The 26,286-nt window shown below is 36.3% G+C and overlaps 1 protein-coding gene and 3 non-coding genes across 8 annotated transcripts in view; 1 reads left to right on the top strand and 3 right to left on the bottom strand.

The window, feature by feature from the left end:
* Positions 1-26,286, top strand: part of TOP2B (DNA topoisomerase II beta) — a 97,776-nt gene that overhangs the window by 41,757 nt on the left and 29,733 nt on the right. For 3 of the 5 annotated variants that reach the window (XM_055566921.1, XM_055566920.1, XM_055566917.1), the window contains exons 2-13: positions 7,994-8,182; positions 9,153-9,243; positions 10,562-10,625; positions 15,685-15,830; positions 16,661-16,758; positions 17,431-17,643; positions 20,833-21,006; positions 22,704-22,805; positions 22,890-23,027; positions 24,654-24,792; positions 25,108-25,265; positions 25,412-25,537. In XM_055566921.1, the coding sequence (XP_055422896.1) occupies positions 9,156-9,243; positions 10,562-10,625; positions 15,685-15,830; positions 16,661-16,758; positions 17,431-17,643; positions 20,833-21,006; positions 22,704-22,805; positions 22,890-23,027; positions 24,654-24,792; positions 25,108-25,265; positions 25,412-25,537 (1,446 nt within the window). In that variant the 5' untranslated portion in view covers positions 7,994-8,182; positions 9,153-9,155. The remainder of the gene's footprint in view (positions 1-7,993; positions 8,183-9,152; positions 9,244-10,561; positions 10,626-15,684; positions 15,831-16,660; positions 16,759-17,430; positions 17,644-20,832; positions 21,007-22,703; positions 22,806-22,889; positions 23,028-24,653; positions 24,793-25,107; positions 25,266-25,411; positions 25,538-26,286) is intronic. The other 2 variants (XM_055566922.1, XM_055566918.1) reach the window with 1 other exon arrangement.
* LOC129645084 (U6 spliceosomal RNA) lies at positions 4,572-4,678 on the bottom strand. The gene has a single exon (XR_008711175.1). It is a non-coding gene; the product is annotated as a U6 spliceosomal RNA (small nuclear RNA).
* On the bottom strand, positions 11,480-11,613 carry LOC129645160 (small nucleolar RNA SNORA43). Its single transcript, XR_008711248.1, has one exon. It is a non-coding gene; the product is annotated as a small nucleolar RNA SNORA43 (small nucleolar RNA).
* LOC129645172 (small nucleolar RNA SNORA40) lies at positions 14,899-15,025 on the bottom strand. Its single transcript, XR_008711260.1, has one exon. It is a non-coding gene; the product is annotated as a small nucleolar RNA SNORA40 (small nucleolar RNA).

Here is a 26,286-nt window from a genome sequence, read left to right as displayed (position 1 = left end):
GCCTCCCCAGACAGCCATTTTGCTTTTTTGCATTTCTTTTCCATGGGGATGGTCTTGATCCCTGTCTCCTGTACACTGTCATGAACCTCATTCCATAGTTCATCAGGCACTCTATCTATCAGATCTAGGCCCTTAAATCTATTTCTCACTTCCACTGTATAATCATAAGGGATTTGATTTAGGTCATACCTGAATGGGCTAGTGGTTTTCCCTACTTTCTTCAATTTAAGTCTGAATTTGGCAATAAGGAGTTCATGATCTGAGCCACAGGCAGCTCCTGGTCTTGTTTTTGTTGACTGTATAGAGCTTCTCCATCTTTGGCTGCAAAGAATATAATCAGTCTGATTTCAGTGTTGACCATCTGGTGATGTCCATGTGTAGAGTCTTCTCTTGTGTTGTTGGAAGAGAGTGTTTGCTATGACCAGAGCATTTTCTTGGCAAAACTCTTTTAGTCTTTGCCCTGCTTCATTCCGTATTCCAAGGCCAAATTTGCCTGTTACTCCAGGTGTTTCTTGACTTCCTACTTTTGCATTCAGTCAAGTCTAACTCTTTGCGGCCCCATGGACTGTAGCCCCCCCAGCTCCTCTGTCCATGGGATTCTCCAGGCAAGAACACTGGAGTGGGTTGCCATTTCCTTCTCCAGGGGATCTTCCTGACCCAGGGATCAAACCTGGGTCTCCTGCACTGCAGGCAGATTCTTTATCAACGGAGCCACTGGGGAAGCCCCCAGGAAGTCCCTATAATAAAGTTTTCAATTTGGGAGTGTATTGCTCCAGCTTTGTCCCTTTTCAAGATTCCTTGGGCGGTTCAGTGATTTGGTTCCATATACATTTTAAGATTGTCTATTCTATTTCTGTGAAAAGTGTTGGAATGTTGATACGAGTTACATTGAATCTGCAAGACTGCCTTGGAAAACTGGACATTTTAGCAATATTAATTCTTCTATTCCATGAACATAGAATTTCTTTCCATTTATTTTTGTCTTCAGTTTCTTTAATCAGTGCCTTATAGTTTTCAATATTGAGGTCTTTTACCTCCTTGTTTAAATTTATTCCTAGGTAGGGACTTACCTTGGAGAAGGCGATGGCACCCCACTCCAGTACTCTTGCCTGGAAAATCCCATGGACGGAGGAGCCTGGTGGGCTGCAGTCCATGGGGTCGCGAAGAGTCGGACACGACTGAGTGACTGCACTTTCACTTTCACTTTTCACTTTCATGCATTGGAGAAGGAAATGGCAACCCACTCCAGTATTCTTGCCTGGAGAATCCCAAGGACGGGGGAGCCTGGTGGGCTGCCGTCTATGGGGTCGCACAGAGTCGGACACGACTGAAGCGACTTAGCAGCAGCAGCAGCAGCAGGGACTTACCTGGCCATCCAGTGGTTAAGACTCCACACTCCCACTGCAGGGGGTATGGGTTCGATCCCTGGTTGGGAAACTAAGATCCTGCATGCTGCACAAAGTATATATGATATATATGTATACACACACACACTATATTATTATATCTTATATCTTGTATATATTATTATATATTATATATAATATATATATATATTCCTGATATTTTAATTTTTGTTGTTACCATTATAAGTGGGATTGTTTTCTCAATTTCTGACAGTTCACTGTTTACAGAAACACAGTGGATTTTTGATTTTGTATCCAGCAGCTTTCCTAAATTTGTTCGTTAGTTCTAATAATTTTATGGTGGAGTCTTTAGGGTTCTCTACATAATGTCATTTCCTCTTCAATTAGTGACAGTTTTACTTCTTTCTGATTTGGATTCTTTTTAGAGAAAGTATTTATTTTCACTGTGGACATTTAAGCGTTTCTTATGATATTAAAGTATCCCTCATCTTCTAACTTCTCTCCTGTCCCTTGGTTTGGGAGGGCATTTCTGGAGACACATTGTGATTTTTGTTTTTATTAGTGGTGGGTAGATAGCATGACCCTCTCCATGGTTATATGGGTGATAAAATGAATATCAAAGCCTGGCAGCCTTGAGGGAGAGAAGAGGAGGCACTATTATGAAGTTGTGATGTGGACGCTGAGGGAGTCTGTAGAAGATACAAGAGGCTTGTTGCTAAGCTTTTGCTGGTCCACCTCCTGTTGGCTTGGTGATGGTGAGATTTCTCTGCCTCTAATGTGAAGGAGTGGCTCAGTTCCTTTTTTGCACCACCTGGCAAACCATCTCCTTTCCCCTCTTTGGCAGCAGTTCTTTCTCCCACAGAAAAACACACTATGAGTGATTGTCCCAAGTTGCTGTGTATCAGGTGACCACTCTGTAGATGGAAGAATCTTTCTTTTTACAGAATGACCTTGGTACATACTTTCTGAAATTAGGAGTTTGTTTTATTGAAAATTTTTCTTTTCTAGTACTTGAGAAATAGTCTTGATAAAGGTTGTATCTTTGATAATTATTAAATCTATATTCTTTTATTAAAAGTTAGCAATATTACAAAATGCTATAAAATAGATTAATATTTTAAAATAGATTTTTATATATTTTGACATTTTCATTATAATTTAAAAATTCTCAATGCATTAGTGCATTGTCTAACATGGCAGCCAGCTTTTGAACTTTAGAAAAAGTCAGTTATAGCATCATCATATGTATAAATCACAAATGATTAATCACAAATCAAAATTGTAGATATATGGAGAATGTTTTAACATGGGTTTACTTTGCATTTTCATTGTCTTTAGCTATATGTGGGGGTGAAAATGTTGCCCTCAGTGCTTAGATTCCATTATTTACTGCTATAGTTTGATTTGTCCACACAAAGACAATAAAATAAATTACAGATAAACTTAACTCCTAAGATTTCAATTTTATCAAACCCTAATGAAAGTTGATTCAGAATGCTCTTGGTAGTTGATTATTTTCAAGGGCAACTGTTAATTTTTATTCAGTGTGAAATGGTGCAGTTACTATAGTACAAGATATTATAAAACAAATAATACTTTACATAGTACAAACACTGTGGAGCATACAGGATAAGAAAAGGTTGAATCATTTTTTAATCAGAAGACCCCTTGTTTTCAGTGTTGAAAATAAGCCTAATTGTCTTAGCCTATAGGTATTGAAGGGGCTTCCCAGGTGGCACAGTGGTAAAGAACCTGCCTGCCAATGCAGGAAATGTAAGAAACACAGGTTTGATCCCTGGGTCTGGAAGATCCCCTGGAGTAGGAAATGGCAACCCACTCCAGTATTCTTGCCTGGAGAATTCCATGGACAGAGGAGCCCAGTGGGCTACAGTCCATGGGGTCACAAAGAGTCGGATATGACTGAAGTGACTCTGCATGCATAGGTATCGAATATGTATCATTCTCCTTTTCATGTGTGGGATTGAGAGTAATTTTTATAAACATGTAGATGTGAGCTTGCTGGACTATTTTTGTTGAAGCTAATTTCTTGATCTTTTTTCTGAATATTATCAGCAACACTGTTTAAACTGAATTTCTACTCAGAGTGACTTTCTTTTTAAGAGCTTGAGATAGTGGTAATAATTACTGCGGGGAAAGTGATCATTGAACTTTTTTCATTTAATTTCTCTGTTCTCAGGCTAAGGATGTTGTATTTACATCTGTCTGTTCAAGGGATCAGGTCATCCCATTGAAGGGTATAGAGTTGCCCTCTCTTCCCTTCCCCTCAGATTTTGATTTTTAGTGGCTTGGACAATATTCAAGGGGCAACTTTCTAATAATAAACAGGAGCTGCTAGAGACCATTAATCCAGGCTTCTCTCAGAAAAGCTGATAGACCGCTCAGGGAGAGCCTCCTGGGTTTACTGCCTGGAGTCAGTGAGCAGTGCAGGCTGCTGTTTGTGGAGGGTGGGAAGGTACAGATTGGTCCGACCACAGAGTGGACTCCTGCCAGGACCCCACTGCTGGGACCCCTGGGCTTGCTTGTTCTGGCTTCTCTTACCTTTTTGTCTAGATCCTGGTGAGAAGGTAGGGGCCGCAGAAGCGGTAAGTAGAACAGACAGTGCCTCTAGAAGAAAAAGACACCTTCAGCATTGCTCTCGCTTAACTATGTCTCCATGTACATGGATTAATAAGCTTTTAAAGGCTGTAATATATGCTCACTGTAGAAGATTAGAAAATATCAGGAGAGAAAATGAAAAGCTTTTCTACTTCTCACTAGTAATTTTTGTGGATATTCTGTTGGGTATATTTTATATTTTCCCTAGGCATGTATATATTGTGTGCGATTTTTTTCTGATGAAAATGGACTCACATTTTTAAATATGTTTTTGTAATTTTATTCTCTAAACACTATAGTTTTATAAAACAATTTCTTTATGGCTGTGCGGGATTTTCTCTAGTTGCTGTGAGCGAGGGCTACTCTCTAGCTGTGGTGTGCGAGCTTCTCATTGTGGTAGCTTCTCTGGTTGCAGAGCACAGCCTCTAGGGCATGAGGGCTCAGGAGTTGTGGCTCGCAGGCATAATTGTATTCCGTGGCATGAGGGAGCTTCCCAGACCAGGGATCAAACCCATGTCTCCTGCACTGGCAGGCGAATTCTTTACCACTGAGCCATCAGGGAAGCCCTAGACAGTATAGTTTTTTTTTTTAAAGATGGAACGCTTCATGAATTTGCGTGTCATCCTTGCACAGGGGCCATGCTAATCTTCTCTGTATTGTTCCAATTTTAGTATATGTGCTGCCAAAGCGAGCACTTTTTTTCCTTTTTTGACAGTATAGTTTTTTTTTAAATTTTATTTTATTTTTAAACTTTATATAAGCTACTGATTTTAAAATACTTGATTATGTACAGTTTCATATAAAAGTTATAGTAAAAGAAATTTATAATTAACATACTTATTTTTTGGTATAGGCAATTAAAAGTGTTTACTCAATGAAATAGTCAGGTTTAAAGGTTTACATGAAGTTTTGAAATTATTTAAAATCTTCATTGTGAATTGATTTGAAATATCTACAAGCCATCTGTTTTATTGTGATATTCTATAGATACTGTGTATTTCTTAATGCTTTTCACTACTTTAGATAGAATGATACCTTTTTTCCTTTCCTCAGCATCTGTTGTATGATATTTAGGAAGAAATATTTTGGCATAAAATGCTTTAAGTATATCATCACACTTATTTTTTAATATTTATTATTTCTCCGGAAAATTACAAATAGTAATCTGACAAAGCCGACTGCTTTTTGCATAGTCTCTGACTTTTGAGAGTTTATTCTAGCAAAAATGACAACTTTTTGAAATTGATAGGGATCTGGTAGGTGCAAACCAAACATTCCCTATTCTCATGTACCCACTTGGGAGGAGGAGTGAGGTAGGTTTTCTCCCTGTTTTCCATACCTGTGTGCCACTTTGCGTGTATGCGTGCATGCTAAGTTGCTCCAGTCATGTCTGACTCTTTGTGATCCTCTGGGCTGTATCTCAGTGTTATCAGGGCCAAATGCAGAGCCCATATTAGATAACTGTGGGCCTTTGTGAGAGTCTAATCTTACAAATGTTTTCTTTGTGGTGGGATTTGTTTTGGAAAAGTAGCCTGAGATAGGAAAGCCTTACTTGCATGGTTATTATAAGTTCCATGTAACTTTATGCCAAAATTGCAAACAGTTCTAAGTTAATGATAAGAGGTTACTGTTATCCACCTTTGAATGCATGGTATTTATTATTCTTAAGCACTTAAAGAATGTGATCTTAGTAATTATGATATTCTAACTATTCTGAGGATCCATTAATGTAATCAGTTATGCTTTTATTGTTAATTTCTATGAATTATCTAAAAAAGCGAGGAACATCGTTAGAAATTTGGAGACTGACATTTTAAAAATATAGTTCATTTTTCTGGCCCGCTAGTTCATCATCCAACTAACTTGACAGAAACAGAATATGAAGACTATGAAATAATTATTTTCTTATGTCCAAAGCTATTTTTAATTGAGACTGAGCAGTGTTAATGGGTAACCATATAAATCAAAGAATATATAAGAAAATCTCTTTAATTTTATGTAAAATTTATGGCAATCAAAGATTATAATTGATGCTTGGATTTCCATAGGTTTTGTTTGTTAAACGCTTGCTAAAGTTTAGTCTACTCAGAGGTCATGTATTTTGATTTTTAAATGTACATTTGCCATGCTTTTAAAAGTAATAACTTTAAAGATGATGGGATGGATATGTTTAAGTCTCAAATTGAAGTGGTGTGTTGCTTGCTTGTTGAAATGCACAAAATCTCTCCATCTCCCATTGTCTTCTATTTCATTTCTACTAAAATTCAAAGACCTATGAAAATATCTCATTGTGTTTTATTTGAGTTACTTTGGGACTCAAAAAAAGAAGATAGGCCATCATAATAACTCTCTCTTAGTGAGATATCTAATTTGTCAGCATTAGGGAGTTCCAGAAGTAGAAAGAGTATTACTCAGCCATTAAAAAGAATACATTTGAATCAGTTCTAATGAGGTGGATGAAACTGGAGCCTATTATACAGAGTGAAGTAAGCCAGAAAGAAAAACACCAATACAGTAGACTAACGCATATATATGGAATTTAGAAAGATGGTAACAGTAACCCTGTGTAGGAGACAGCAGAAGAGACACTGATGTATAGATCAGTCTTATGGACTCTGTGGGAGAGGGAGAGGGTGGGGAGATTTGGGAGAATGGCATTGAAACATGTATAATATCATGTATGAAACGAGTCGCCAGTCCAGGTTCGATACACGATACTGGATGCTTGGGGCTGGTGCACTGGGACGACCCAGAGGGAGGGTATGGGGAGGGAGGAGGGAAGAGGGTTCAGGATGGGGAACACAGGTATACCTGTGGCGGATTCATTTCGATATTTGGCAAAACTAATACAATATTGTAAAGTTTAAAAATAAATAAATAAATCAATGCCTAAAAAAAAAAAAAACAACAGGGAAATCTGCAGCCTGCAGAAATTTTTGTTTGGAATCCTTATCCGCTGTAAGAATTAGAATGACAACTTCTGCCTCCATGGAATTGGAAAGAGACTTGCACACACTAACTGCGTCGGCTACTGTTTCTGCCCCCTGTACTGTAGTCCTCAGTAGCTTCATGGCAGGGAACTTGTATCTGGGAGCTTTTGGGACCCCTGCTGTCAGCCCGGTTCAGTCCTTGCCAATCTCTAACCTGATAAGAACGGACATTCCTTGGAAAGTTTTTAAAAATTAATTACTTAACTAGCTTTGGGCAGTGCTGGGTCGTCATGGTGTTGGAGGGCCGGTGCTGCTCTCTAGCTGTAGTGTGCAGGCTCCGCGCTGCGCTGGCTTGTCTTCTGGAGCGCTGGGATTAGTTGCTCTGCGGGATGTGGGATCTTCCTGGACCAGGGATTGAACCCGTTTCCCCTGCATTGGCAAGTGAATTCTTAACCACTGGACCACCAGGGAACTCCTTCTTCCCAGGGAAAGTTTTGAGGACAACAACATTAATCTGATATCTTATAGAATTGGGAAATATTTATTTCTTGACTGAATAGTTGTTGGCTGTTTTAGCAGTTCTGGTGTCTGGGTTCAGTCAAAACTGCAGTTTCACACTATATTACAAAAAGAACTAAACTGTCAGTAAATAGACCTGTGTTCTTTCTGTTGTTTAGTTGCTAAGTTATGTGTGACTCTTGGCGACCCCATGGACTGCAGCGTGCCAGGTCTCCCTGTCCTTCACTGTCTCCCAGAGTTTGCTCAAACTCATGTCCATTGAGTCAGTGATTCTGTCCAACCATCTCATTCTTTGTCACCCGCTTCTCCTCCGGCCCTCAATCTTTCCCAGCATCAGCGTCTTTTCCAGTGAGTCGACTCTTTGTATCAGATGGCTAAGTATTAGAGCATCACCATCAGTCCTTTTAATGAATATTCAGGGTTGATTTTTTTTTAATAATTTAATAAAGATGAGCCTGAAAGATAGGTTTTCTCTTTAACAACAAAATAATATCATGTGTCCGTACATTTTAGTTTACCCTTTGGTAGGTTATTTAAATTTGATTTTTTGGTTAATTTTAGACTCTTTTTGATCAGAACAATGCTGCAAAAAAGGAAGAGTCAGAAATTGCAAACAAAAATGATTCTTCAAAGAAGTTGTCTGTCGAGAGAGTGTTGTCTGTCGAGAGAGTGTATCAGAAAAAGACACAACTCGAACATATTCTGCTTCGTCCTGATACGTACATTGGGTCAGTGGAGCCATTGACACAGGTAGTTATTAACTTTTACTGAAATTAGATGTATATCTGTATCTACTGAATAACGTTTTTGTGATTATGTAAACCATACATGAATACATAATTTCATGTCTGGTAATAACACAAAGTAGGGAGAGCGATCTAAGAGGCAGAAATGTCTCCATTTCCTACTAGAGATTATAAAACTGGGAGATAAAAACTGAGAAGTGTAGAGTGTAGGGAAGTGTATAGTAAAATGGTGTGTATGAACTTATTAAAAGTTCTTAAGTTCTGGCTGTGGTTTATTTTAATTTATAGAATTTATATGTACACATTGACTATTGTTTAATACTTACTTGGCTTACAGTTAATATCTTATTTGATTCTAGCAGTTTTGGAAAGCAGGCACTGTTTTCTCCATTCTAAAAATGAAGATACTGAAGTTTAAATAGATTTCTCAAAAAAAAAAAAAAGATTTCTCTTTTTTTTCAAGTGACTTGCTCAGATCCCTCAACTAGTGAGAGCTGGGATTCATAGCTAGATATCTTTGACTCTAACATCATGCTGCATTCACGTTGTTTTACTCCATGCTGCTTATTGATTGGAAAATATAACTCGGGAAGCAAAAGTATAAAGTAAATATGATTTGGTTTTTTTCCTGTTTTATTGGGTTGGCCAAAAAGTTCGTTTAGGTTTCATAACACCTTGGGGAAAAACCTGAATGAACTTTCTGGCTAGTTCCATATTTAAATAGTTATCAACAATTTTTGGTGCCTTACATTAAAGCTGACTTTATGAGTAAGAAGACAGACTTAATATAAAACAAACAATTTCTCAATTTATAGGCTTTCAAATTGAATATGGATTCAGTAAGGTTGCTTGTGACTGAAGTAATGTTTTTCTACTTTGAAGACCTAAGTATTTACAGTGTAAATGTCAAATACGGGTTTATGTTTTGTAAAATTTTACTCCATAAATTCTTTTGAATTTTTCTCTCAATCCAGCTCATGTGGGTATATGATGAAGATGTAGGAATGAATTGCAGAGAGGTTACCTTTGTGCCGGGTTTATATAAGATCTTTGATGAAATCTTGGGTGAGTATTTGTTTAAGATTTAATGAATTTGTTTCTATTGATATCATGTATAATGTTCCTGTGTATATAAAGCCAAACATAAATTTTAGAGGTATATCTCAGGTTTTTATGTTGAGTATAAATATTCTTCAGAAAATCTGTTACCTGCTGTAATATGTTCATATTTCTGGACATTATGTCTTATTGTTCTGGTTTGTTCATCTGTAAAATGTGTGTATTGTATTTGGTCAGTAACCCCAAGGTTAGTGTGTGGTTCTGTGTGTGTAGTTGTCTTGGGGTTGATTGCATCCCAGTCACCAGGGAGGGCATGTTAAAGTTAGATTCCAGGGCCTGATCTTTGCAGATTCAGTTAGTTTTGGGTGAGACACATAAAACTGTGTTTCTAAACAACACATTAGGTATTTCTGTTGGGCAACCAGGTTTAACAACCCTTGTTCCAAATACCTCTGTGCTTTCCAAATCACACAGTTAATTCAGTCACAATGAAGTGTTGGTGTGTAATTGACTCCTGGGGAGTACTCAGGCTTTGGGAATGTTTTAGCCACACAGATGCATCAGTGCTGCTGGGTTTCCTTCCAGGGTTGTGTGGGTCTCTCAAAGCTTCTTTTCGTCTGTGGGAAAAAGAAAGGAGAGTAAAGCTGGTTACTAAGTTTTGTAAGTTTTGTACTTTTGTTCATCTCACAACTATCTGCCAGTTTTACTTCTAGGTTATACAGTGTTTATCAGGAACATATTCCTTCTGTGATTGAAGTTGAGTTTTACAGCTAGCTTGTGTTCAGATTTTACTGAAGCCATGGTTAATGTATGCAAATATTATCAGTTATAGTTCATAGCATTTAGCATTTTGGTTTCTGTGGATGCTAAAGAGTGCCTTTCTAATTCAAAAACAACTGGTTTCAGCTCATTCTGTTTATAAAATCAGTAGTTTATTGAAGGAAATCAAGAGAAAGTAGTCATTTGTTACCAAGATAAAATGTAATTAAACCCGATTTTTAACTTTTAGGCCTGGATAGGGGATTGTAAACTGCAGATGTTTGTTTTTATATATCACAAAATCATTCCCCCACCTACCCCACACCTTGTTTTGTAGAAGACATAAGACATAATAGTAATTTAGTGTGACATAAAAAAATTTAAGAATATTATTTGGAAAATAAGGTTTTGTAATAGAAGTTACCAGTAATTATTTTCTTTAACTATTAGCATATGTAAATATTTATATTAAGTAGCGATGCACTTGCAACCATATGTTTGTTTATGTCATGTATGTCTGTTATAACTTTTTATATATTACTCACCAAAATATTTATTTTTGTAGTTAATGCAGCTGATAATAAACAGAGGGATAAGAACATGACCTGTATTAAAGTTTCTATTGATCCGTAAGTATATTTCAAGTTTAATTTTTTATGCTAAGCTGTTTTATTCGGATAGTCCCAGCTTACGAACATGTCTCAAATGAATAATTCATACAGTTAGTTTCCTATTGCTCGAGACCCTGTAATTCTTACCTCTTTTAGCCAGAATGCTGTCCTCTTAGTCTCCTCTGTTGTTCAGAGTCTTTTTCTCCAAAGTACTTTCTGCTGGGAGCTCTTGGAGACCGTTTTTCTCCTCTCTCGTGCTGTGGGTGCTGTCCCAGCTGCTGGAAGGGTCACGGGGCGTTTCCTTTTCTTTGGTTCAAGGCAAGCGCGCTATCGTCGGTGCTCTTCCAGTTACATCACGGATGGAACGTGTGCTTTCATAACCGACATTCAGGCTTTTCCTTTATTTATAACGTCGTTTGTAAATTGGGAACTGCTGGTAGTAGAGAATATGTACCGGGTGTTCAGCTAATCACTATGGTGATTTTTTTCTTTTTGGAGGACTGAGGAGGGTGTGAAAATAATAAAGTTCTAAGTTCGAAATATAGTTTTTACGTTTATGCTATTTTCACCAGTATGCCTTTTGTAAGATATTACGTTATATTTATCCCCTGTACTTTCATTAGTAGGTTAGCATGATTTTAAGATTTTTTCCTTAACATGAAAGTTTAATAATTCGGTTACAACTTTATTGTTAATAATCTAATTTCAGAGGGCATGGTTAAGATAAATGATATAAAAATATAATTTATATTTGGTTATACAATGAAGTTGACTATATCTTATATGAAAATATGACTACATAACTATACTATTGAAGTTCTTGATTTTCTTTTTCTTCCTTATTTTTTTTTTCTTTTTTTTTTTTTTCCCACTGATGTCCGGCTACAAACCATTCTTAGTGCCCACAGTTCTGAGCACTGAGCGTAGAAATAGCCGCTTCCTCTCTGCCCCAACGGCACAGGCACAGCAGGGCGGCCGCACCCGTGGTGCCGGCAAGTCCGGCATCTGCAGGGCAGTGTCTTCCTTATTTTTTACTTGTATCATTTCTATAATGAATACACTATACTGAGAATTTATATGGTAAGATGCATACTTAAAAGTAAGTGGTATGGTATGATGGACACTTAAAAGTTACAACTTATGCAGACATTTAAGATAGTTTTAAGGAAATTTTAGCTGTCAAGATTTCTTTTCTTCCATAGTTAGGAAATTGTCAGTTAAAAACAATTATGTTTTAGGAGAGTAGTATGGAGTAATAGATGTTGAATGTTTAATATCTTCACGCTTTTTTAAAAATCAAAACTGACTGAAAACTAAGGAAGGTCTTTTTAAAAAATACATTCTTGATAAACATGGTTACAGTTATTTGATTCTTTTATCTTAATTGTTTTGGCCAACATTGATCCAGCAATGTGCAGTTAAAAAACAGCTTACATAGAATCCCATTATAGCGAAGTGATTAAGAAGTGAGCTATAAAATAGTTTTGTAGGCCAAATAGTGGCTCATAGTGACAAGCTTTACTTTATTCCAGATTCTGGATAAAGTAATTCTATGTAACTAGTGCCTTTATTACTGCTCTTTCTCTTTTGCATTCTTTTTTAATATCTGTATATAGCAGATTTTATTTTTCTTTGTGCGTGTGTGTTCATGAACTCTTTGTGTAAAAGAAAGGTTAAATTTTAATAGTTGATGGATCAAGTGTAGAGTATACGTCGTCTAGCTTAGCTCTTATTATTACTCTTTCAATAGTACTCTGTGATGTGGAGATAAAATTTACGTACAAAACCATAGTTGTAAAAGACACAGGAATAGGTCAGCAAGGGATGCCGTACAGGATTTGGACAGCAGTTCTAAGAAGCTAGAGAATGTGAAGCAACTTCTTACAGGGGAGTTTAAAACCCATTAAATAGTATAGTGTAATGTTTAGTATTGAAACACTGTACTTGATGGCATCAATTTGATTAAAAACTAACAAATGTGAAAAGTACAATAACCAGAGTTTGAATTATTTCTCTAGCTGAAGTATTCTTATTTATTTAGGGTTGAAATTCTTAAAGCTGTAGCCTTCAAAAAAATGTACACTCATATAGAATATACAGTATGTGTACATTTAAAAAATTGCTTTCTATATACTATTTTGTACCTTTCTATTTTACATATTGAGGACAGCCTTCCTTATTAACTTAAGTCTACTTAGTTCTTTTAACTATCCTTAAGTATTATGTCAATATCATAATTAACCTCTTTCCAGGTGATGAATATTGGATATTCAGCTTGTTTTCCAAGTTTCTTTTTAGCTTTAATTATTTTGGAATTTTGTAGCTTATTCAAGCACATCATTCTTTTAATAGTTCTGTAAAGATTATTGATGGAGCAAAAAATGCAGTTATATAATTCTGAATCATTGTTTAGAGATTATAGAAATAAGTTCCAGACCTCGGAATTGAAATAAACTGAAATTTTTTAATAGAGAGGTGACTTTGATAGAAAGTTTCAGTTTCATACTCATATAGGCTTAAAGAATGTATGAGGTATCTTATTTTTTTGAAACTGTGATGATTATGAATTTACAAAGTGCCTTATTTATAGTACTATATATACTAAGGATGAAAAGATTTAAAGGATTTTTTTCATGAGCATATTGACTTTAGTGTCATTCTGAGATGTTTAAGATCTGTAATTGTCCATCCATTATCTTTCTTTGTTTCCTTCAGAATTGTTCTCTATTAGTTTTAAACTCCATGAAGTGTCTTGTGTAAAAAAAAAAAAAAAAAAAGATATTTAATAAGTTACAGGTTTTAAACTCAAGCTAGGAACTATTTCAATATTTATAAAATAATGCAATACAGGGCCCCTGTTTTCAAGGCTTCACTCTTGACCTCTGGATATGGGAGACGCAAGGTAAAGTACAGTAGCTCATTTGAACTGTTACATACTTAAATATTTAGCTGTATATTCTGTAAAGAGTGTATACCCACACATGAGATAACCTAATTATGTCCTGAGGTCCCTAGTAAATAATTTAGATTTTTTTGGGGGGGGCAAGTTTCAATATAAGGAATGTTGGAAAACATTGTTTTAGGCTGGGAGGAGAGAAGTCGTAAATTGATTCTTGAAGTTAAGGTAAAATTTGGCTAGACAGAGAAGAAAAGGGTTTTATAGGCAAAGGAAAGACGATGAAGAAAGGAAAGAATTGAGACTGAATATGGACAAGTAATAAAACTGACTTGAAAGAAAATATGATGCATGTTGGAGAATAGTAGTTCAGTTTGACTGCAGGTAGGGGTATGCATAAGGGCCTTGAATGTGCAATAGAGGCCTGCTAAGCTTGATTTCATAGAAAACATGGAGCTACTGCTGTGTCCTGGTGCAAAAAATAGTGTTATGAAAGCTGTGGTAAGCCCAGTATTGTTATGAAGAATATATTTAAAGGGAGTGGCTAGTTCTGTTCTTAGCTGTGTTGCAGTAATTGGTATTTAAGGTGATACTAATTAGACTCATACAGTGGCATTTGGAATGAAGGAAGATTGGACAGTGATGAAGCAAATCTAATAGGACAAACTGAGTTTAAAATATTAAACGCATGTCTTAATGATCAGGAGAGATGAATAAAAATAACAAAATTTAAGTCCACGTGATTCAGAGAGTTGAACCCATATTGTTTGTTTGTTTTTTATATGCTGACTTTCTGCACAAAGGTTTCTTTTTATTCATAACATAGACAAAGTTATTTAAGTCAATAAATTTTTAAGGATTTTTCACATGTCCTGATTCTTTCCACTGCCAATCACCATAGCTCCTCCAAGGTTGTCATCTTCAAGGTAGCCCTTTCAAAAAGTTCTGCTCAATCCACAGCTGTAATGCCAGTTTTAGTTGGGCCTCTTAGATCTTCAGTGGAGTTCACTTCAAAGTTTGCCACCTGTAATCTTCAAGATCCAATTTCCTCAAGCAGTTTACTATAGGATCCTGTTTAGGGTCAGGAGATGGGATCTGTCTAGTTCAAAAACTTACCAAGTTCAAATCATATTAATTCCTAAGTTATCACACCCTAAAACTTGACACAGATCATTGGGATATGCCAATACCTAAAGCATTAGACATATCTTTGCAAAATCCAGACACTGTTTTCCGAAGATAAAAGCCTAAAAAAAGAAGCCCATCTTTGTTTGTTTTATGTCAACATTAAAACTGAGTACTAGGATCAATATAGCTGGTAATTTAGAAGCTTATTTTGCTTTACAGCCCTGGAAGCAATCTTTATGCTCATCAATACACATCCATTTTATGGATCATGTTCCTTCTTATCTGTATCAAAACTCATACTGAACAATGAGTTGTGGGTTGCAAAAGAGGATTTACTTTCGCACTTGTCTGTAAGTCTTTGTCCACAAATTAAACAAAAACAAACACAAGTGCTATGAACCCATATTGTTAAAAGTGAGGGAAAGAAAAGTTGAGTCTTTGTGATTCGGAGAGTTGAACCTGTATTGTGAAAAGTGAGGGAAAGAAAAGTTGGTTTGCTGATTTGGGGAAAGAAAATGATGTGCTTTTTAGTCTAACAATGATTGCTACAGTATAAGCAACCCTCTAACACTTAGATGGAGAGTGGAATATATTTCAGACAGCTTTCCTTTTCTGCCTGCACTCAGCAGTCAGGTGGGAAGTGAAATGGCCATGGCCGCTAGCCCCACAGAGCCTGTGGTTCACAGGGAGACTGGCAGGAAGAAGCATGAAGGTCATGGCTCCTATGTATGAAAAGAAAGTGGAATTGATAGCTGGCTTCTTATACAAGCTTCACTGCTTTTACTGTTGAGAAGAGTTTTGTTTTCTTGGGAGATTTTTGCAGTATTACCTGCAGAACTTAGTGACCCTAATTAGAGTTAGGACTCAGGAATGGTAATATGTGTCCTCAGCAAGGGTTTTCTTGAAAGATGAGTGAGTGTATTCCAATTGATAATGGCTGGCCTTTTGCTTATAATCATTCATGTTTATTCTAGGTCACTTTACTTTTGACGGAAATTAATTGATTTATCTTTAAACTATTTTAAGCTCTAAACTCTGCTTGTTTATTTACAGTGAATCTAACATTATAAGCATTTGGAATAATGGGAAAGGCATTCCAGTAGTAGAACACAAAGTAGAGAAAGTTTATGTTCCTGCATTAATTTTTGGACAGCTTTTAACATCCAGTAACTATGACGATGATGAGAAAAAAGTAACAGGTAAAGTCTAAATGGCTGATCAGAATTTTTATTGAGAAATACTGGTCTTTTAACATAGAAGTCTGTTACTATTTCTATATAAGATATTACAGAAAAGGAAGCTTTTCTAGTTTTGTTGTGAGAAAATCCTTTTTAGAATTAATATCTATAACAACTATCATATATTACTGTTGTCTTGATTATAGACACTTAACTTGTAGTACGTTGACTTCTGCTAGAACTCCTGGAACTCTGTCTAACCTGGCTGATAGTTTGGGTTCTGAATTAGAGTACTGATGAAAGTGAGATGCGTGTGATTTCTGTATGTGTGAATTTGTTTTTACATAAGCACCATGTCTTTTGGTATCAATTACTTTTAAAGTGTTTTCTTTGAGTCAAGGTTGAAAGTCTAGACTCTATAGAGTTGAAAGTGCTTTGATCATAGCCAGTTGTTTTTCTACTTATTTACATTTCCCCAAAGATGATTTTTTTTCCAAAACCAAAGTTCTAGGAAGTTATATAGATTAGAGTTTTGTAATAGAAGTAACTGTGATAGAAAGCTCAGATTCATACTCATATAGACTTACTGGATTGTTTGAAGATACAGTGCTTAATTTTTAAAAAATTGTTATGAAGATAATCTACAAAATGTATATTTTAATTACTGTATGTGCTAAATCTTAATTGTATGTTTCTTTAAATGAAAAATCTAAATATACTTTGAAATATTCAATTGATTAAAATAATAAGTGGAAACTGTTTTGCAACAGACCTACCCTATGGTAGGTGAGTTAACAAAGTCCCTTTAAATTTGTTTTCATTAAACCTTTCACATTTAATTGTTCTTACAGGTGGTCGCAATGGTTATGGTGCAAAACTTTGTAATATTTTCAGTACAAAGTTTACAGTAGAAACTGCTTGCAAAGAATACAAACATAGTTTTAAGCAGGTATGATAGAAATGTGACTAATTCTTTTTTAAGAATAATCATGTTTGTGCTTTGCCAAGATAATACCTATATAATACCTTAGATACCTATATAAATTATTATTTTAAGCATTAAGCAAGTCATCAGAGTAAAAAGGCTACAGAATGTCTGGGAGATTTTACATAAATCTGTTTTCCTCCCATTCCTTTAGAACAAAACGCTTTATTTGACAGATTTCCCTTTAGCGTGTAAGCAGTAGGGAGGGTCCTGAGCCGCACGGTCTGACTGAAGTGCCCCCAGTTAGCTTGTTTGTAGGTTGATCATTTATATTTCACAGTTTTATATTTCACTTTTGTAGACCTTTGAAAATTTTATGTAAGCTAAAATAATTTTGTTAGAAAAGCATTGTACCTTTTTATTTTTGTATAATTCTGTATGGTCATTTGTAGATTTTAAAAGATTTAACTAACAGTATATAAAGCTGTTCAGTTGGTTTTGCTTATTTTCAGCATGAGGTTGTTATAATAGTTTTATCTAAAATTTCTTCATTTATAGTAATGTTTTAGGGATTGGTTTGTTGTGAAAGTTGGAAAATGGTTCTAGTTGTGGTAAATGAATGTATTTCATTAGCTGAGTCTTTATTATGTAATATAGAAGCACAATATAAATATTTAAATATTTTTTCTCTTAAAGACATGGATGAATAATATGATGAAGACTTCTGAAGCCAAAATTAAACATTTTGATGGTGAAGATTACACATGTATAACATTCCAACCAGATCTGTCCAAATTTAAGATGGAGAAACTTGACAGGGATATTGTTGCTCTCATGACCAGAAGAGCTTATGATTTGGCTGGTTCCTGCAAGGGAGTCAAGGTCATGTTTAATGGAAAGAAATTGCCTGTAAGTGTCTTCTAAAATAACTCACGCTTTGTTAATTTGTAGACAGCCTATAGTTAGATCTTGCTTTTTAAATCATTAATCTCTTTTAACAAGTGTATTTAGATGATTGACATTTAAAGTCATTATTGATACATTTGGATTAAAGCTTACCATCATGTTATATGTTGATTTATTGTGTTTGTTCTTGGTTACTTAGTATCCTTATCTTCCTAGTATCCTGCCTTCTTTGGTTTTAATTCAGCATTTAAAAAAAAATGATTTCATCTTCTCTATTTACTTATTATGTGTGTGTACATGTTCTCAGTTGCTCAGTCGTATCTGACTCTTTGAGGCCCCATGGACTGTAGGCCGCCAGGTTCCTCTGCCCGTGGGATTTTTCAGGCAAGAATACTGGAATGGCTTACCATTTCCTTCTCCAGGGGATCTTCCCAACCCAGGGATTGAATCCACGTCTCTTGCATTGATTGGCAAGCAAATTTTTACCACTGTGCCCTCTAAGAATCCTCTTTACTTATTATTCTTATTTTTAAAACTTCTTTAGTGATTGCCTTAGGGTTTATAATACCCGTTTGTAAATAATTTGAGTCCACCTTGATTTGTCACTTGGTGTGTAGAGCGAAAACTTTATAACAGTGTATCCCCAGGTCTTCCTTTCTGTCCCTGTGCCCTCTTCATCATACATTTCGCTTTGGCATATTCTCGAAACAACAGAAGAAGAGAGAGAATGAGGAGGAAGAAATATTTGAAAAAGTTGTGGCAGAAATATTCCCACAGTCAAGTTCATTGATTTTTTTTTTTTTTAACTGTGTCAGGTTTCTGACTTGATGATGTTGCTACTGCTTTAAGCAGTCAGTTATACTTTAGAGCAATAAAAAAATAGAGTTATAGTTTACCTTCTTTTATTCCATTTCCAGTGCTTTTAATTTCTTGCTGTAGGTCTAAGTTTCTGATCTATTGCATATTCCTTCTGGCTGGAGATTTTTCTTTAACATTTATTTCCTGTGGATACATTTGCTGACAATAGTTTCCCTCAGTTTATGTTTGTCTGAGAAAATTTTTTCCTTCATTTGAAAGGATACAGAGTTTCACTGAGTATAGAAATACAGTCAGTAGTTGTTTTTTAGCACTTAAAAATGTTACTTTGTTGTCTTCTTGCTTGCATGGCCTCTGCTGTGACTCATATCCTCCTTCCTCTGTTGGTAAGAGGTTTCTTTTTCCTCCGCCTGCCTTGAAGATTTTCTATTTGTCTTTGTTTTTTGAGTATGACATGTTCAGTTGTATATATAGGGTTTTTTGTTGTGGTTTTTGGTTTTTCTTTTTGGTACTTAATTCTGTTTGGTGTCTCCTGAGCTTATCGGATCTGTTGTTTGGTGTCTGTCACTAATTTTGGAAACATTTTGGCTGTTATTTTTTAATGTGCTGTTCTTCCTTTTCCTTCTGGTAGTCTAATTATGCAGAAATGGTAGGACCCATGCTCTTGGATGTTTTACTCTGCTTTATTCACTCTATTTTCTCTTTTGAGTTTCAGTTTGTTTGATTTCTATTGCTCTATTTTCAAGTTCATTGACTTTTTCCCTCTACTGTGTCAAGTTTACTTCTGAGCCTGCCAAAGGCATTCTTTGTATCTTCTGCTTTTCTCAATGTCTAGCATTTGCATTTGATTCGTTCTTAAAGGTTGTGTCTCACAAGAGACTTGAAGCTGTTAGCCGCTGTTGCTGTCATTCAGGTGCTAAGCTGCGTCTGACTCTGACTCCACACACTGCAGCAGCGTGCCGGGCTTCCCTGCCCGTCACCGTCTCCCGCGCTTCGCTCGACTTGTGTCCATTGAGTCAGATGCCATCCAACCATCTCGTCCTCTGTCCCCTTCCTTCTCCTCTTGCCCTCAGTCTTTCCCCGCATCAGGGTCTTTTCTAATGATTTGGCTCTTTGCATCAGGTAGCCAAAGTCCTATCTGATAGTTAAAACATCTGCGACATATCTGACTAAGTTCTGATGATTGATTTGTCTTTTCAGACTGTTTTCCTCTTGCCTTTTGGCATACCTTGTGAGATTCTGTTGAACACCAGCTATGTTGCATAGCATAGTAAATATGGTGTGAATAGGCTTTAGTATGAGGATTTATGTTAGTCTGTACAGGGAATGGGCTGTGTTTGCAGGCTGTTGTTCCTGCGGTTACTAGTGTTGAGGTCTGTTGTTGCTGTGGGCACCAGATACTTCAGATTCTTTCTTGTCCTTTCTCTCTGCTTTGGGGCTTGCCTTGGAGCTGCTGGTCAAGGAGGGTCTCTTGCAGCTCTTCCAGCTGTTGCAATTGGAGGCCTGCTAGCCTGGGTATAGGTTGTGGGAGACCCCCATGTCTGATTAGTCTCAGGCTTTGGACTGCTCAGGGCCTGTGTCTCGGGGTTTAGCCTTCTCAGGAGTGTCTATGCCTCTGCTTGAGGTGGAGACGTTCCCTTTGTCTTCTGTTTTCCTCTGGTTGCATCAGGTCACACCAGTGCTCTCCTTCTGTGTTCTTCAGGCTCCCTGCCCTGCAGGATAAGCCTTTTTAAGATGTAAATGAGATGGGCATAGGAGGGGTGGGGCGGGCAGAAGTACTTTATCCCAGCTCTGGTGGTATTTCACCACTGCTTTCCAGCAGTGTCCTTCCACCTGTGAAGTAAGCTGTTCTTTTTTTTTTTCTGGTAAGGGTGAAGGGTCTGGGTTGAATTCCTAGTGGCTACTATTCTCCACCTGGCCCCATGAGGGTCACTTTTTCTAAATTCTTTCTGATCTACCCTGTGAGGAAAGACCTGCAAAAGACTAGGAACCCCTTCTGACCACAGCCTTCAGGTGCTTCACGCACTCACACTAGTCCACACTTGTCTATAGAAAGAAATTCATCAGAAGCTCTGGTTCCAGGTTCCTATGGGCTTATAGCGCAACCAAGCAGCTTCTGCCCAGATAAGCAAACGATTTAGGTTCTGTGTCTCCCTACAAACACCTGTCTCTCTTCAGACTTTGGATGTGCAGCTGTCCTGTGATCTCGAGTTTTTGAAGATGCATAGAAAATTTGTTGTTTAACCAGCTGTTTTCTTATAAAGGAGAAGAAGACTTCTTTGAGCCTTGCCTTCTACATGTCTACACTGGCTGGTGTTCTAGTTCAGCTGCCGCGGCCAGAAGGATTGTTCATTGTTTTTGTTTTCCAAATTTTAGGTAAATGGATTTCGCAGTTATGTAGATCTTTATGTGAAAGACAAGTTGGATGAAACAGGAGTGGCCCTAAAAGTTATTCATGAACTTGCAAATGAAAGATGGGACGTTTGTCTCACGTTGAGTGAAAAAGGATTCCAGCAAATCAGCTTTGTAAATAGCATTGCAACAACAAAAGTAAGTACACTAATTCTTTGTTTCCAAGTCAGTTGTAGAACAGTCTTCATTAAAAACAAGATAAAACAACAAATAATACCTCTCCACCCTGCTTTTGTGAAATCAAAATTGAATTATGAAAATAAAAGTATATTTTCTATGAAATCTGTTACAATTTATTTAAGGATCCATTGAGAAATAAATTTACATGATTAGCGCTTATAGTTGAATACATTTGTATTTTATGGAATTTAGAATGATAACAAATTCCTTGTTCTATGTTCTGAGTTTTGAGTATAAAAGAACAAATAATAAGAAATGAGTCTGTTTTGGGATCACATCATGAAATACCTTATCTGTGGTTCTAAGGAGTTTGAACCTTTTTTGTAGACTTTTAAATTTCCAAATTAGATGAAATTCTTCTCATCTATAACCATTTATCCATTGACCATGATGAAATATTGGGCAATATAAGTGTGTATTTTAGAATAAAGCCATGAGCTATCACTTTGTCACTCTTATTCAAGTTTGAACTTATTTTTTATAATCTAGCATCACTTTTTCTAGTCAACAAATCGTGTATCAGATTTGATTGCATTTTATTATGTGTAATAGAAACCTAGTACACAGTGGTTTGTAGCCATGTGACAGTTTTACTTTTCCTCTTCTGGGGACTGATGGCAGGCAGTCTTAGTCTGGTTCTGTGACTTTACAGTGTCAACAGGGACCTGTTCTCTTCCTGGTTTTCTTTTCTGCCTCTCTTAGCATGTGGCTTTCATTTTCATGCCTTTAATATGTCTGCTGCACCCTTCCAAGTCCTAAGGAGAGAATGAAGTTGGACAAATGCATATGTGAAGTAGATCTCTCTGCTTATATCAGGAATGCAGCAGTGTTCCTGGAAACGCGATCCAGTGGACCTCTGCTAGCTTTTCTGGCTAAAACTGGGTCAAGTGGCTACCTTTACCTGCAAGGGAGTCTAGATTGGTAAATCTTTGTAACTGGACATGTTGCCAGTTAAAAACACAGTTGGATTGGTCCGTAATGTGAAGGGGAGACCGCTGTTGATGGCCACCGTGGCCCCTGAGCGGGTCCTTAATGTGAGCGGAGACCGCTGTTGATGCCACCGTGGCCCCTGAGCGGGTCCGTAATGTGAGGGGAGACCGCTGTTGATGGCCACCGCGGCCCCTGAGCGGGTCCGTAATGTGAGGGGAGACCGCTGTTGATGCCACCGCGGCCCCTGAGCGGGTCCGTAATGTGAGGGGAGACCGCTGTTGATGCCGCCGTGGCCCCTGAGTGGGTCCGTAATGTGAGGGGAGACCGCTGTTGATGCCACCGCGGCCCCTGAGCGGGTCCGTAATGTGAGGGGAGACCGCTGTTGATGCCACCGTGGCCTGAGCGGCAGGCTTGTGAGTGTCGTTGCTGCCACCAGCCCAGTGTTCATGCTCTCACTTCCGTGTCTCGTTTTCATTGTTTTCACTTTGTGGGGCGTTATATAGAGTTGCTAATTAGCTCTATGGCCAAAAAGACTATGTCTTAAATCTCTTTCCTTCTGAGACTTATCATATTACCTCTGATATATAGGGTGAGTAATATAGTCATACTAACTTGAAAAAGTTGTGTTGAAGATTAAATGCTCATTCTAGAAAAATATGAATGTTACTCTTTCTGCTGCCTTAATTACAGAAGATTTTGTATTCTTTTTTTTCCCCCCTCTTTAGGGTGGACGGCATGTGGATTACGTAGTAGACCAAGTTGTTGGTAAACTGATTGAAGTAGTTAAGAAAAAGAACAAAGCTGGTGTGTCAGTGAAACCATTTCAAGTAAGTGATGTTTTATATATTCTGTTGAATTGTTAAGTAATATCAATTCTGATATTGACCTTTTTTTGGATATGTTTTCAACAGGTAAAAAATCATATATGGGTTTTTATTAACTGCCTTATTGAAAATCCAACTTTTGATTCTCAAACGAAGGAAAACATGACTTTGCAGCCCAAAAGTTTTGGATCCAAATGCCAACTATCAGAAAAATTTTTTAAAGCAGTGAGTAAAACGTATATCACTTTTCAGTGTTTTTTGTTTAATTTAGAGTTGATTAAGTAGTTTTCTTGATATATTTATTCTAATTATTTTGATTAGTTTCTTATTTAACTGCAGATACAGGCATACTTATCCTAAAAACTAAAATGCTTGATTCTGAAGACTTCAAAGGTTAGATAGACACTGTTTCATAAAACAGTTGATTATTTTGCCAAGCTTTAAAGTAGGGAATCATGTAACTAATTGTTTTCAGTTTGCATTAGTCTTTAAAAAGCCAGTTTTGCATCTAAAAAATATACAGGTCCTCACAGGACTCCTGTCTTCATCTTTTCCATTCCTTTCAAATTCATCTACTGATTCTGTAGATGTAACTTAAAAAAAAAAAAAAATTATGGTAACATATGCCTAACATAAAATTTACCATATTGTACATATTTTTCTTCATTTTACTTAGCACATATTTATTTAGGCTGCCTTAACCTTTCTGAAACAAGATGAGAATATAAATAATAAATCTTAGATTTATAACTGAGCTGCGGCTGCTAATAATTTTTTATAGTCTTTTCTGTATAAGATTTGCCTCAATTCTCCTGTTCACCAGTGCCACCAACATATATTAAGTGCCTTATGTTTGCCCTGGGAATGTACAGATGAATAGATTACAGCCCCTCCTCTTTGAAAGTTTATAGTTTTTTGGAGGAATATTATGTAATATTGCAATAGAGGTAACATATTTATCAAATTTTGGTATTGGAATTTCAAAGGTGGGGTCTCACAAACAAAAACAAAAGTTGATTTTTAGGTTTAGCTAAAGGCCTATAGAATAGTAATTTTGGGTCTGATCATAATGAATTCTGAATACCGATGACCCAATGCTAATCATTTTCCAAATTTCTGCCCTCTTAACAGTTGTTCTTTTTATAAAGTAATTTGATTTTTGTTTTTATACTTTTTCATTTTTGGCAAAGGAAGTTTAGATTTGATAACATAGTTCATTTCTTTTTATATTTGAAACATTCCAGAAAACTCTTTCATACACCTAAAATCAAACTACCGAGGTTGATGAAAAATAAATAACTCAAACTTGGAGATGCTTTACTTTTTCAGGGAGTAAAGTTCAGAATGACACACACGTATAATGTTAGAATCCTTATTACCAAGCTCTTTAAAAAATAAGGACTGTTCATAAGTTCTTGAGTTTGTCCTGATATTCCCTTCATGTTAATATTTTTTTGTCATAGTGAATTCCAGATTCATGTTTTTGTGTTGAAGGATATCAGAAATGTCAGTGTCTATAATTGCCCAGGTAGTAAATGCATAGGTGGATCAGCCTTTACTGTGTTCATTTTAACAAAACTAACTTGTAACAAAAGCTGTGTATATTTCTTATGGAGTTTATTCTAATAAAATTTTTTTCATATGTGGTAAAGTTGCCTTTTTATCATGTGTTTACCTTTCAGTCTAATAGGTCATGGTGAATAGCTGCCTGAATTAATTTACTGTAATTAGAATAATTTGCCAGCATATATCATTATTATTATCATTTTGCCTTACAACTGCCCAGATTCCAAGTATTACATTAATTTTAGCTAAGTGTGTGAACTTCTTGCTTGCTTCTTTGATTTTTAGGCCTCTAACTGTGGCATTGTAGAAAGTATCCTGAACTGGGTGAAATTTAAGGCTCAGACACAGCTGAACAAGAAGTGTTCATCAGTAAAGTACAGCAAAATCAAAGGTATTCCCAAATTGGATGATGCTAATGATGCTGGTAAGATTCAGTTTTTGTTTGGTTTTTAGATTTTGATTTAAGTTTTTATTCAGTTATAGACAGTTTTAATTTTCCACATATATAGGATTTTATTTTCAGAGGATAAATTTCACTAAAATTGTCACACACATATTACAATTTGGGGGAGATAAAACGTCAATAAAATATACTTAATTTTTACATTATACTGAGCATAATATAAGATGACTCTTTATAATGTTTTATTATCATTGTGATTGTTAATTTTTTGGTTTCATGTTTTTCATTGGTAAAATTGAGAAATTTGGAATATATATCATTACTAATTTCTCTTAGGTGGCAAACATTCCCTGGAGTGCACACTGATCCTGACAGAAGGAGACTCTGCCAAGTCCCTGGCCGTGTCTGGATTAGGTGTAATTGGGAGGGACAGATATGGGGTCTTTCCCCTCAGGGGAAAGATTCTTAACGTGCGGGAAGCTTCTCACAAACAGGTGTGTATCTACATATGTACCCACATGTGTATATGACAATTTATTACTTTAACTAAAATTGTTGTGTTTTTATGTGTCAGTTCTGACTCATCTTTTTTATATTTTGACACTTTAAAATACTTCCAATTCTTTTCATTTTTGCACAGATCATGGAAAATGCAGAAATAAACAATATTATTAAAATAGTTGGTCTACAATATAAGAAAAGTTATGATGATGCAGAATCTCTGAAAACTTTACGCTATGGAAAGATTATGATTATGACTGATCAGGTTGGTTAAAAGTTGCCACATAATAAAACATCTCTTTTTCAGAATGTCCTTTGGATATTTGTTTCATGAGATTTGTTCCAAGATAGTAAATTGAAAATGATTATACTTCACAGGGGAAAAAATATTGTTTAATGGCAGGGTTTGTGTGAAGTACATTTTACATTATCTAATTTATGGTACCCACCTTTTTGGTTAGTTATTTTAAAATGTTTTTAAATTCAGTAAATATGGAAAGAGAACACACTGTAGTATTATGACGTTGAAGCTTGCCTGTAAACAGGAAGGAAATGATGAAATTTATAAGCAGGAAAGGTTAATCAATAGGAAAATGGCTGATATTTGTTTATGATAGCATAATTTGGGATGCACAAAAAACTAGGAGGATTTGAATAGTAAAATGGCAGTAATTAGGCAAGAACTAGAAAACTGAAGAGTTTCATATGCTTCCTTGGTGGCTCAGACGGTAAAGAATCTGCCTGCAGTGTGGGAGACCTGAGTTCAGTCCTTGGGTTGGGAATATCCCCTGGGAGACCTTCCAGTATTCCATTCCAGTATTCTTGCCTGGAGAATACTCATGGGCAGAGGAGCCTGGTGGGCTACAGTTCATGGGGTTGCAGAGTTGGACATGACTGAGTGACTAAGCATACACATAAAATTGAAGAGTTTCGTATCCATCCAACTGCTTGTGTCTCATGTACTCTAACTGAAAGCATTTGTAGGTAAATCTTCAACTGAGAAGCTGCTGTGTA

Source organism: Bubalus kerabau, chromosome 2 (assembly GCF_029407905.1).
Source record: "Bubalus kerabau isolate K-KA32 ecotype Philippines breed swamp buffalo chromosome 2, PCC_UOA_SB_1v2, whole genome shotgun sequence".
Taxonomy (NCBI): domain Eukaryota; kingdom Metazoa; phylum Chordata; class Mammalia; order Artiodactyla; family Bovidae; genus Bubalus; species Bubalus kerabau.
This window is presented reverse-complemented; position numbering and strand designations above follow the sequence as displayed.